Consider the following 12,755-nt stretch of genomic DNA (forward strand, 5'->3'; position numbering starts at 1 on the left):
CTATCGAACCATTTACTATTCCCATCCCTCACTGCCAATTTCCACATTAGCATCCTTACCATGAACTGAAACTCGAAATAAAACTGAAACCTGAGATTTGGAACTGATTAGAAGAATTAACAAAAAATGGTTTGTACCTGAAAATGAATCAGGAAATATCCACAAATTATTCTTTTTTAGACCATTACCTCTCACAAAAGTGTTGTTTCATAAAAGGAGATATTTTGAAGAACGTTGGAAAGCACACACTGTTGGACCCCACTGACCTTCATTGCTACATGGGAAAAAAACATGCTCATTTCACCAGGAATAAAAGCATCTGTCAAACGCATTCATTTAAGTGTAATGAAGTGTTTTGAAGATGATCAAAAATGTTCAAGACCTGAAGCTGACTAATAAATTGGACTTTTTTCCAATTCAGGTAAGAATCTTGCCAGTTTAGTGAAATCAAATAATGGGCAAAAACCACTCTTGAAATATCAGAGGTGTGCATACTAATTAGCACATTAACGGTCAGTACTAGTCTTCCGGGGTTTGCAGGAATGATCTAATCAGTGTTTTCTCTCTCTGTATCTTAGACGCACACATTCAAGCAGCAGATGCTTTAATCTGACCGTGTGCAGGTCAGCGTGGAGATCTCTAGAGCCTCGGGTCTCCAGCATCCAGAGCTGACATTCTCACATCAAGGCCTCACTAGTTCATTGACCGATCCGCACAACACCAGCAAATGTCACCCGCTTCAATCAGAACAGCCACTATACCAGTTTCTGTCCGTCAGGTTCTGAAACAAGCCACATTTTCTCTCTCTTTGCAGAAGCTGCACGATTCAGAGAATGAGAACATCTGAGATCTCAGACAGGGTTCAGTCTGAAGTCCCTTTCTTAAAGGGTGAGTCAGTATTTACAGCTGTTTTTTTCATCAAACACTTGAAGACTTCTTCGTATTTATTTGCTGTTTGTTTACATTTTTACTTTTTAATCTGAACCTAACCAGGCCAGCCTAGAAAAGGCAAGTTTAAAACATTTATTTACTTCATAAAATTGTACTGTCTATTGTTTTGTTGTATTTTAAAGAGGAAAAAGCATTACGTTATTGTAGTTAAAAGCTTCAATTATTGAGATGTGAAAACTGATATGCCTGAAAACTATATCGAATGGTGCTAAGGCTCTTTAATGCAAATTTCCAGCTTTTACTATCATCAGATCTGTGCAAATCAACCTGAAAACACCATCTGGAAAACAGTAACACGTGGATAACATCCATGAGGATGCTGCCAATGAAGAGCGTTCTGCCATCATCATCATCATCATCATCATCAGCACACACACACACACACACACACACACACACACACACACACACACACACATCTCCTCTGTTGCCATAGCGACGTGCCTCCTGAGGCATGCTGGGTAGAGAAGGGTAATCCATCAGCAGCGTCCTGATAGCGGGAAAACATCCAGATACCTGCGCCTTATCCCCAAACACACACCTGAGAGAAGCACAGCGCCATCAATTACGCAGACAAATCCAGCCTGCAGGGGAATTATGGGTAAATACATCTGGCCCTCGACGGACGCGAGCGGAGTTTGGTCTCACGTCGTATCCGTCAGATGCCAGAGTGACACCGTCGGGAGGGTTTAACCTTTGACCTCAGAGAATCGCATAGAACCGATCTACACGGCCATAAAACAACCGCACGGACGGCGGCGAGCTAATCCAACGCACGTGCTCCATTTCGACTGGCCGAAAAAGTAAAAATCAAAGCAACTCATAAGAACAAAAGAAACAAAGGAGGAAGAGTAAATCTTGCTTCGCAGCAAATCAAAGCCCCTAGAAGTCGCCAAAACCGCAGTCCAATCTGAGAGCGGCCGCCACCAATCCTCATCATCACACAGCTTCATGAACCGCTAATAATCAGCCGCTTACCTTCCACAGCGTACTCTTCTGTCCCCGCACAGCACCGAGGAGAAAAAGAGAGAGAAAGACAACGTTAGTGCCACGCTTCACAGTCATCTGACAATCACACACACTGGAGAACAGATCGGCTCAAAGCCAGCGAGCGAGAGAAGAAGAAATGTCAGGCAGACAATAGCAGATATGACTTTCACATTTAAGTGCGTTTCACACGGGTCAAACGCTCGTCCTGCCGCAGCTCATTAGAGGCGCTTCTAGTTCAGCGCCCAGATTCATCAGTGTCTAGTTGTGATATTGACCTGAGAGACGTTTAGCAGCTCAGCTGAATTAGGTTAATTACTGCAAAACTGTTGGCAAGAAAGTTCAGGAGAACAGGACTCCGACGCAGCCGACGTGAGCCGGATCTGTTCAGAGCTGCTGCGCTCGGTCAGGAGCTCAATCTGGCCAGAGCAAGCCTTCAGATGCACTCAGGAAAACACTGTGCTAATCATGCTAACACACTTTCATCTGTCATTAATTCAGATCTGGCTGGCTTTTCGATGTTTTCGCAGCCGTAGCAGGCTTTTTGACAGGAAAGGATGACATGAATAAAACACATAAGAAACTTTTTGACTCCGTATGCAAAGACCTTTAGTGATCAACCCCGATCCAAATCAAAACTGATTCCATGTCACTGCTCGCACTGTTATGAAATAAACAAACAAACAAAAAAAAATGATCTGAGGCACAAATCTGTCTGAACGAAGTGAGCATCCCTACGCCCTACTCCCTTGAAGTGTGCTCTTTTAAGGGTGTCTTGTATAAGCTTTTAGACCTCTCCTGGTGAAGGGAGTGACAGACCGAACGTTACCATGACAACGTTGAGCTCAGAATAACATAAGTGAACTTTGAACAATTAATTGCCACTTTGAACAATTACATAAGTGTGTCATCTATAATTGCAATTGCGATTAAGAAAAAAACAATTGTGCAGCTCTAGCTTATACTATATCTAGATTTTTTGAAACTGTAAGTGCAATATGTCTCTGTTTTAACACATTTCCGGTTGGTGATGCTATAGTTCAGAAAGCACATTTATTGTTTTAGTGAAGAAAAAAATGGCAGTAATGGATGAACAATGTGAAAAAGTGCAGAAGTAGAAAATGAAATACATGAATCAAATGATTAGAAAGAGGACTATTGGCTTTAAGGGACAGTTCACCAAAATAATCATTCTGTCACTGTTTAGGGGCCTTCAGGTGGCTATAAACCTGTATGACTTTCTTTCTTTTGGGAACCAAACTACACTCAACCCTGTTAACCCACTGGAAAACACACACACACACATTTCTCAAAATATCTTGTTTTGTGTTTGACTGAAGAAAGTGTGTTATTTTTATTTCTAGGCAACGATCCCTTACAGTCTTCACCGAGCAGAGGAAACACACAGTGAGCACAGCAGAGATCTGAACGAGTGTTTGTGAAGCTCTAAACTGTGTGAGGGTGAAGGTCATGACTACAGTCAGACCAACTGAACGGCCCAAACACACTTCAAAGGTCGGTCCAAAGACACAGACGCTTCTTCACTGTGACAAACACAACCAGTGCTGCCAATCTATTGCAGTTTACAATTACATTCATTACATGACATGAACATTAAATGAAATAAACAGCATTCTTGCTGAGAAAAACCCTGAAAATAAGACACGCACACACACAAAACACAAACACACACACAGACACGGACACACACAGACACACACAGACACAAACACGCACACAAACACAAACAGAAACACACACACACACACACACACACACACACACAGACACAAACACAAACACACACACAAACACAAACAGAAACACACAGACACAGACACACACACACACACACACACACACACACACACACACACACAGACACACACAGACACAAACACACACACACAAACAGGTACGTTATTGCTTCCTTTGTTCCACAAGAACTCATGCATGATGCAAAATTATCCCAACGAATGGATGTCATTATTTTGAAAATTAATAACACTGACCAAAGAATCATTCAAAGTAGGAAACAGCAAAAAAAAAAAGGCAGAAGAACAATGATAAAAAAGAAAAAGCAAGAGGGGAAAAATGCAGGAGAAGGAGGAAAGCAGCAGCAGCATAAGGAAGCAGACAAAGAGAAGAAAGAACACAAATCATTTGAGGATTCAGCATCAGTGTGGCAGCAGCACTTCAGCGCTCCACTGACCCCTAAACATCCCAAAATCCAGAGGATCAGATAAAATATTGAGATGACATGAAACAGAAGTTACTAGGAGAACTAGCAGTGGTCATCCATCACATCTGCTGCATCAGCACTCCTGCTAATGCTTGAGTTCTCAGAGAAACACCAGCCTTCTGTCTCCTGTGAAGACGCTTCCCTGCAGGAAGAGCAGGAGACACTCTGCTGTCAGTCAGGAGAACCTGCTCACACACACGCGCACACACACACACACACAGACACACACACACACACTCACACACACACGCACGCGCACGCACACACACGCACACGCGCACACACACGCGCACACACACGCGCACGCACACACGCGCACGCACACACACGCACGCGCACACACGCACGCGCACACACACACACACACGCACGCACGCACGCACGATTGTTTAATTTGATCATAATACATTACTGACACTATTCTCCAGCTCCATGCTGTTCAGTCTTTTCAGTCTGTATTGTCACAAGCACTATTTAAGGGAAGGTGACTGATCGATCACAGGTGGCTTTACTTGGATAGTGGGTTAAAGATGAGTTAGTTAACGCTGGTAAACTGACAAATCTAATAATCACACGCTTCTAATAAAGCTTTAAGATTTCAAATCATAACCAGCTCTTAATGAGATACTTAATTTAGCATAGAGCTGAAGCACTGCCTCCACATACAGTAGCTGTTGAAAACACAGCAGTGCATCTGAAAAGCATGCGAGAGTAAATAAGCTGGAAATCTCTAAATATTCAGTCCTCAGAGCATTCGCAGGAAGAAGAAAAAAAACACTGGTGAATTATTCATTTTCATAAATCTGGCTGTCTCCGGAGGCGAGGCATTGTCTACCTCCCGCTATTAAGATTTTATGATGGCCGCCCTGTGAGTGTGGGTTCTCCTCTGGAAACATGACAAGAACCCGGACGAAGCTCACATCACACAGGAGCAAACTCAGACAAATTACTTCAACATTTTAGAAAGATTATAAAGCTCCAGGACTGACCGAGCTGGCTTCTAATGAAATAAGGTTGTCTCTGCTTTAAAATCACTTCTGAACTGTCCTGAAGATAATAGAAGTTGGGTGGCAGCTCATTTTCAGAAGTTCAATTTCATCTCCAGCGTAAACAGAAGTGTGGGACCTCCGTCTAGACACCAGTGAGAGCTAGAAACAGTGAGTTTTAATTCAGCCCTATATTTGACAGACAAATTAATTCTGTGATAAAAGGCTGTTTTCATCAACTCAGAAATATTGCTAAATTAAAGGCTTGTTTTTTTGGGGGGTTTTTTTAGGCTTTTTGGAGGCTCCGAGACCTGATTACTGCAGTGCACTTTATTTGGGAGGGACAGATTCTTCTTTCTGTCTCTCACACACAGACACACACAGAGACACACACACACACACACACACACACACACACACACACACCACCAATACTGAATGTGACTTTAATTTCCTCTCATTCAGGAAACAGTGTAAAGATGTTTGTCTGTGGGAGTGTGTGAGATTTGACTCTTTTCCCAACAGACTTCATGACCTTCACAATCATTGCATCACATTCAATTACTGTGTGTATGAAAATAAATCATAACTTCCACATCCCATCAATGATCAAGCATCTGAACTCTAGACTCAATCAATACAGACCAACCAAAAACAAACACTTGACACATTAGTTTTATCTCAGTCTGATGTGTTTTACTCATGATCAGACGTCTAGTCTCACGTTCAATAATAGATGTTCAGAACCAGAAGGATCCGTCCTGAAAGAACACAGAAGGACAAGCTGATGTTTCTCTCTCTCTTAAGATGGAGACGGAGAAGGAGAGCGCAGGGTTATCCTATTACTCAGGATAACTCAAAACAGCACTAAACACTAAGCATTAAACTTCAGCTCAGAGATGAACACTGAGAAAAAGGATTTACACTGAAAGAGATAGTTAATAATTACAAAAAAATGGTAATTGCATTAAATTAAACATGAAAATAGTTAGAGTACATCTCGTATGATGTACTCTAATAATCTTTATTTATAACACTGAAACATTATTCTGAGCGGTTGTCTAAAAGACTGGAAACAGCAGCGAAAGCCCCGCAGCGGCAGGCAACGCTCGCAGGAATATGTTCTATATGTGTATTATCTCATTAATATTCTCGCGGTGAATTCAGTCGGGGACAATCGGACACTCCAGAGATCGACGGCATCTCCAGAGAAACTTAAACGCACGTCTTCAGAGAGCCTCATCACCGCAGGCAATTAACAGCAGCGATCACGAGCGTGATCTGAAGGTGTAAATCACACTCGACAGCTCTCCAGAGCTTTCCTCTGCTGGAAAACATTCAACAGCCGAGCAGCAGAGCAGGAATACTCACACACACACACACACACACACACCTTCTCAGGTACATCGACATGAAGCCAAGGACAGATTCACGGCGGTTTAGAGGCAGCTCACAGGGATTGACATAAGAACTAATTATATTTGCAATATCAGTCAATCTATTACTTTTATTTATATAGCGCTTTTAACAAAAGATTGTGTCAAAGCACTGAACAGAATCAAACAGGAGAACAGAGTGATAGTGATGTAGAATGACAAGATTAAACACTTCATTTTTTATTAAATCAAGAGACAGTCTCTTTAATCAAATCGAAGATAATCACTAGAAATTAAGTGTTCCCACAAAGCAAGCCAGAGGCGACAGCGGCAAGGAACCAAGACCCCATCCATACAGAAGGAAGAAAAAAACCTTGGGAGAAACCAGACTCAGTTGGGGTCAGTTCTCCTCTGACCGGACGCCCAGCACTTAACTTCCAGTTCAATTTTCAACGCAGCTGTGTCAGATAGTGGAAAGGACTTATAGAGAGTGTGTGTGTGTGTGTGTGTGTGTGTGTGTGTGTGTGTGTGTGTGTGTGTGTATTCGTGCATCTAACCCTGGCTGAAACTACACAACAGTGTGTGTGCATCAGGACTCCTGATCCTCAGATCTCTGACCTCAGAGTGACCGCCGCCAGTGGCCTTCGGCAGATTCTGGGTCATCAGAAGGTTGTTCCACAGTGATATTAGGGCACATCTTAAAATATACACAGAGCCCAGATATAATGAGGGCACAGAGACTTCATGACCTGCTGATGGCCAGAAAACCTCATACAGTAAAGGTTAGACTGCTGATAAATGAACACACACACACACACTCTAAAGCTGTGTGTGTGTGTGTGTGTGTGTGTTTGGGCCCGGTCTCACATTAGGACTCAGGTCAGAGGCTCCTCACAGCAGTTCTGATGGTGGCGAGGGACCCACTGACCCTCATCACTCCACCGTCTGCACAGGGCTCATGAGATGGATCATGTTTACACACATCAGACTTTACAGTTGGAGGTGATCTCTGGTTCAGTTTAATAGCGCTCAAACACATGAGGCTCTTATTTCAGCACTAGACATCAAACACAATCCAGTGAAGTTCACCAATCACAGCAGAAATGACATGACCGACAGACACTTCTCTGTCTCTCTTAGAATGTGACGTGCAGATGATTTATGAATCTGAAATCATTTTAATATGCTGATTTGCTGCTCAAAAAACATTTCTGATTATTTTCAATGTTGAAAACAGTTGTTCTGTTCAGTATTTTTCTGTGGAAACTGTGAAGAACTAACATTTCATTAACATAACTAACTCAATCTGACATAATAACATCATTATCACATGATTGGTAGCCAATAAGCTTCACTGCTCAACATTCAAATATTTGGTTAGCATTTGCGGTAGGACTTCAGAAAGCCTCCACCTTCCCCAGCTCCACCTGTGTAGATCACAGCAGCATGTTGTGGATGTAGACCAAATATAATGTACATTACCACGCCATTCTACGTGACAGAAATACGTCAAGTCTGAATTACATTCATGGCCCCTTTAAAACAGAGAAAATAAGAATAGAAGACTTGTGCAAAATCACAGTCTATTTTCAGTCAGTTTAACCCAACCTGACAAAATAATGAAACGGAAGTCTAGAAGCTTGTGTCGCGACTCAAAGAGCCAGACCTTCAATGCCATAGAGAACATCAGCCTTAATACTCTTTACGTCCATCAGAAACACAAAATCAATTCATTAGGGCAGCAAACCACTGAAGAAATGCTGAAATCAGGAGCACTGGCTTGTTTGTCAGTAGAACATGAGATTTTATTCAGGGTTCTGGAACGCTTTATTAGGCCACCAAAGTTTTATTGCCCATATGATTGCCCAACTCATTACCATAATGCAAACACACAGTTTTGCTCTCAGCCCAGTGCATATTGTTTTAAGGATGTTAAGACGATTTCAACAGAAGAGCATGTTTTGTAGGTTTCTATTCTAATTGTGAAGAGTTTTCTAGTGTGTCCAGCGTGGATGCGTGCTTTCTTCACACTGCAGTTGGTGTCAGGATGAGCTCATCTAATGCTCTGAGACAGCCGTGTCAAAGCCGCAGCCGAGACAGTCTGACAGGCCTGGGGACCTGACCTCTGCTCTCGCCTCCAAATAAAGGTCCTGACACAATCTGCTCTTCAGAACACACGAGCGCTGCAGCGTCTCTGGAGATGCACACGCTTCATGCTCTTCAGATCAACTATTATTGTTTGTTGGTTTGCTGCACAGTGAGAATTAGTGACACAATGTTCATTTTGTGGATGAACTGCTCCTTTAAATCAGACTCCTGCGACCGAGCAGATCTCACCTCACCTGAGTAGAGAGCATCTAATAACATGTACAGGACGCTTCAGCTAGTAAACATTTCAGTTGCAGTCGCTTTGCATTTTCACTGTGGTCCAGGTGACCGCGTGTTATTCTGCTCCCCGATTGAAACGGATGATTCGATTCCCTCTCATCTAGCTATTTTGGCTCAAATGAAAAATGAATTTATGCAATCATGAAGAGATTGATTTTATGTAACTCTGAAATCCAATCGTTTTTTTCCTCCAGAGACGTCTGCTCTGTAGGAGTTTGATGCTCTAATGTTCTTATGAAACAGGACGCTGCTGTATTTCAGATGTGGGCTCATGTCTCCGGCAGGTTCTTCATGTCTGAACATCTGTGAGGTAATTACAGAACAAGACGTAAGTGGGCAGGTTTTTTCGAAGAACGTGAGTCTGCGCAATGATCGAATAATAGAAGTAATGCTGGAACGTTGCCATGGAAACACGGCTAAAAGCCTCCGACATGACTCTCACGTGGTGCTTATGAAACTATTAGAGAGTTCCTAGAACATTATTAGCTGTGAATAATGGACTAATTACTGCTCTTTCATAAGCTGATGTTTGTGTCCGCTGGCCGTCTGCAGGAACGAGCTGGAAATCTGCATTTGGTTCCAATGAATCTGTGCATTTATGAAACGCAGCATCACCACGCTCCTCTTCCATCAATCAATGTCTGCTCGGCTCTCGTCTGCAGCGTCTCTGAGTCAAAACACGCCACAGCGCATCAGATGTCCGCCTGTCCGTCCGTAGCCCCGCCTCCCGCGTTGATTGACAGGTGTCTCCACCAACAGTGACACACGCCTCTGGCAGCCTCTCGGTCTCGGACCAAACAGCAGACAGTCTGCCGGCCTGTGTTTGTTTGGAAAGCCTGCGATCTCAGCTGTAAATAATAAAAATCACATATCGCTCTCATCCCAGCCCAGAAAACATTTCTACAAATCTCAGGTCAACTCAGACCAAATCTAATCTAATCCATCAATGTTCAAAACAGTTGTGCTTCTCTGTGATTTTGTGAAGCGGTGCACTCTTTTATTTTTTGGAATTGACAGATTAGAAATCTTGGTCCCTTCTGAACTTTGCATCTGCATGTCAACTAACCTTCACTGCAGTATAAGTAGACTGTCTGATTATTATCTGATAACTCTATATCGTGATGATCTTCCTACAGACATTCTACTGACTACAGATAACTTCTCAACTTTTCAAAGAACATGTCAACTTATCGTAACCCTACCAGTCTACTAATACTCTACTAACACGCAAACGAAAGTTAGTTGACATGCAGATGCAAAGTTATATATATATATATTATAGTGTTACAAGGTCTCATTTAGAAAAAAAATTAAAGGTTGAAAGAACAGAAAAAGAATTGAATGTTAGTGTTAGAGGATCTATTTTTAAATAAGCAAGTATTGTAAAGAGTGCAAATGTTAAAGGATCAAGGTTTTTATAGAAATCAAAACAAGTAGAACAGAAAAAATAGCATAGAGAGTCAAGTATATGCATATTTATTTAGTTAATAATTTTTTCATTTCTTTACATGATTGTTTTTTTTTGCTCAGATGGCCGAAATGCCAATAGAGAAATGTTTTGATCAGCAAGAAAAAACATCAGTCATGAAGGTGTTTAATCCCCAGAGCTGAGATTACAGCACGCATGCATCTGAAAACACCACAGACGTGACAAGGTCAGCAGGCCGGGCAGATGTTGCTCTGTTCATAACTCTCAGCATCTGCACTGGAGCTGATTTCAGTCTGATCAATACACATAAAGACGTCTTTATCTGCTGGCTTCGCCCGGCCGGATCTTCAAGGGTGAGCCGTGACTTTGGTCCTCACACGAGTACAGAGACTCTGACAGTTCATCAGTGCTGCGCCTATATTAGTATTGACAGCGGGGGCGGGGCTAATCACCACCGACCAATCAGATGGCTCAGAGATGTGTCCCCCCCGATACGACATCAGATGAACCGACGTGACCGAGGAGAAGAATAAATGAAAACAGCTTCATATAGCACACGAAATGACCATACAGTATCTCCATTAAATCAAATCTGTTATCAGCTGTTTTCAGACCTGTGATCAAGACGAAGGTCACAGAAATCAACGACACCTTCCCAAACCTTCACCGTTCCTCACTAGAGTAGATAAACTCCACAGCATCTGCTCCATGAATATATGTAGATAGAGTGGGTCAAATTTCTGAGACTCACATTTATCTTCAGTTCATCTCGATGTGTCACGGAAAAAAAATTAATAAATAGCCAGGCCGGTCACAATCAGGGATGTTGGCTAATAAATTAACTGTCAAACAACTAATTGTGAATAATGTTTTTTTTTCTTTCTTCTCATGTCTGTATCAGTGCAAGTCTATTACATTTTTTGGTTGGTTTGTTTACTTGGAATCGTTTCCCAATCCCAGTCCGCTGCCTGCAGCGTCCTCACACACAGATCAGTGTGACATCCTATTCCTCTGTAGATAAGTACCATTTAAATTCACGTCTTGCACACTTTAATGCCCTTTGAATGGCACACATACACTTGTTTAGAACTGGAAACCTGGCGGAGTATCCCGTGTTGTCCACTTTGCAGGACACATTTACGGTCAAATAGAACAAACTCTGTATGTGAAAAGAGATGAATATGAAATATGTACAGAGGGCACAAAGACTGGGATTGGGAAATGCTAGCATAAAATGCTAATAAAACAGGCCCATTTGATTTATTTATGCCACAAATCCAGTTCATGGTTTCCCATCTTCTCACCACAAGATGTTCCCTCACAGTTACATCAATTTGCACACTATTCAGACTGTCACCGCGGACTGGAGTTCCCATCATCCACTGCACTGATCACACACACACACACACACACACACACACACACACAGCTACAAGCAATCAAAACCTCTATATAAGCCTTGGACTTTCCTATTTTGCATGGCGGAGTACTGTCTGCGTTTATCACTCTTCTAGTGATATCAACTTCATGAAGCCGTTCTGTGTTTAGGTCTAGTCTGTCCTGTTTCACCCGTGTCATGATTCTATCCGGGTTTATGCTTTGATTTAAACAAAAACAGTGCATCTGTGTATCTTGGCTTAATTTACCTGGCAGTCATTGGGACGGTCATAAGCTTCTCGATTTCCTAAGTGCCTAAGTTTGGGTTCCTCTGGCTTTCTCAGTTGGGAGCACTTCACTTCTAGTGATTATTGTCGACTCGTTCGCACAGATACTATTTAAACTAAATGGAGCTAGACAATGACGTCTCTGAATTCAATAATGAAATGCCTTTAACTGGAAATGGAGTGTCTAATCTTGTCATTACACATCACTATCACTTCTATATGATTCTGTTCAGGGCTTTGACACAATCTGTGTTGTTAAAAGCACTATATAAATTTGAAATTCTTGGTGTACATAAAAACTGCACATAATCAAGTAATAATTAAATTATAGTTTAGATGATACATAATTAATTATGTCTGAACACACAAACCATTTTTTGTGAAACAATGTTTTACATTCCTTATTGCTTACTCTTCTTCACGCCATACTGGAAGAGGATATCAAGCAACGGATATCAAGCAACGGATGCCGTTTCTTTATTCGCCTGAATATTTTCATATTTCATCCCAAGGCAAAATGCGATTAAAATATAAACTGCACATTTAATGCAGTAACCTGTGCGTAGATAAGTATCATCAGATGAGTAATCAATGATGTGACAGCCCTTGGTTCCTGTTCTCAGCGTCACTGCAGCGCTCGTGTTCTCTGGCTCACAGCCAGAACAAATAACCACAGTGATGCTGACTCTCCATCTCCTACATGTTTTGATAAAGCATCCATTGGCTGGCGGT

General features: G+C 42.0%; 1 protein-coding gene across 1 annotated transcript in view; it reads right to left on the reverse strand.

Moving 5' to 3' along the window:
- The window catches only part of nrxn2b (neurexin 2b), a 325,182-nt gene that overhangs the window by 265,437 nt on the left and 46,990 nt on the right, over nucleotides 1-12,755 (reverse strand). The window contains exon 3 of the mRNA XM_043245174.1: nucleotides 1,930-1,947. Within this exon, the coding sequence (XP_043101109.1) occupies nucleotides 1,930-1,947 (18 nt within the window). The remainder of the gene's footprint in view (nucleotides 1-1,929; nucleotides 1,948-12,755) is intronic.

Source organism: Puntigrus tetrazona, chromosome 7 (genome assembly GCF_018831695.1).
Source record: "Puntigrus tetrazona isolate hp1 chromosome 7, ASM1883169v1, whole genome shotgun sequence".
In the NCBI taxonomy this organism is placed as follows: domain Eukaryota; kingdom Metazoa; phylum Chordata; class Actinopteri; order Cypriniformes; family Cyprinidae; genus Puntigrus; species Puntigrus tetrazona.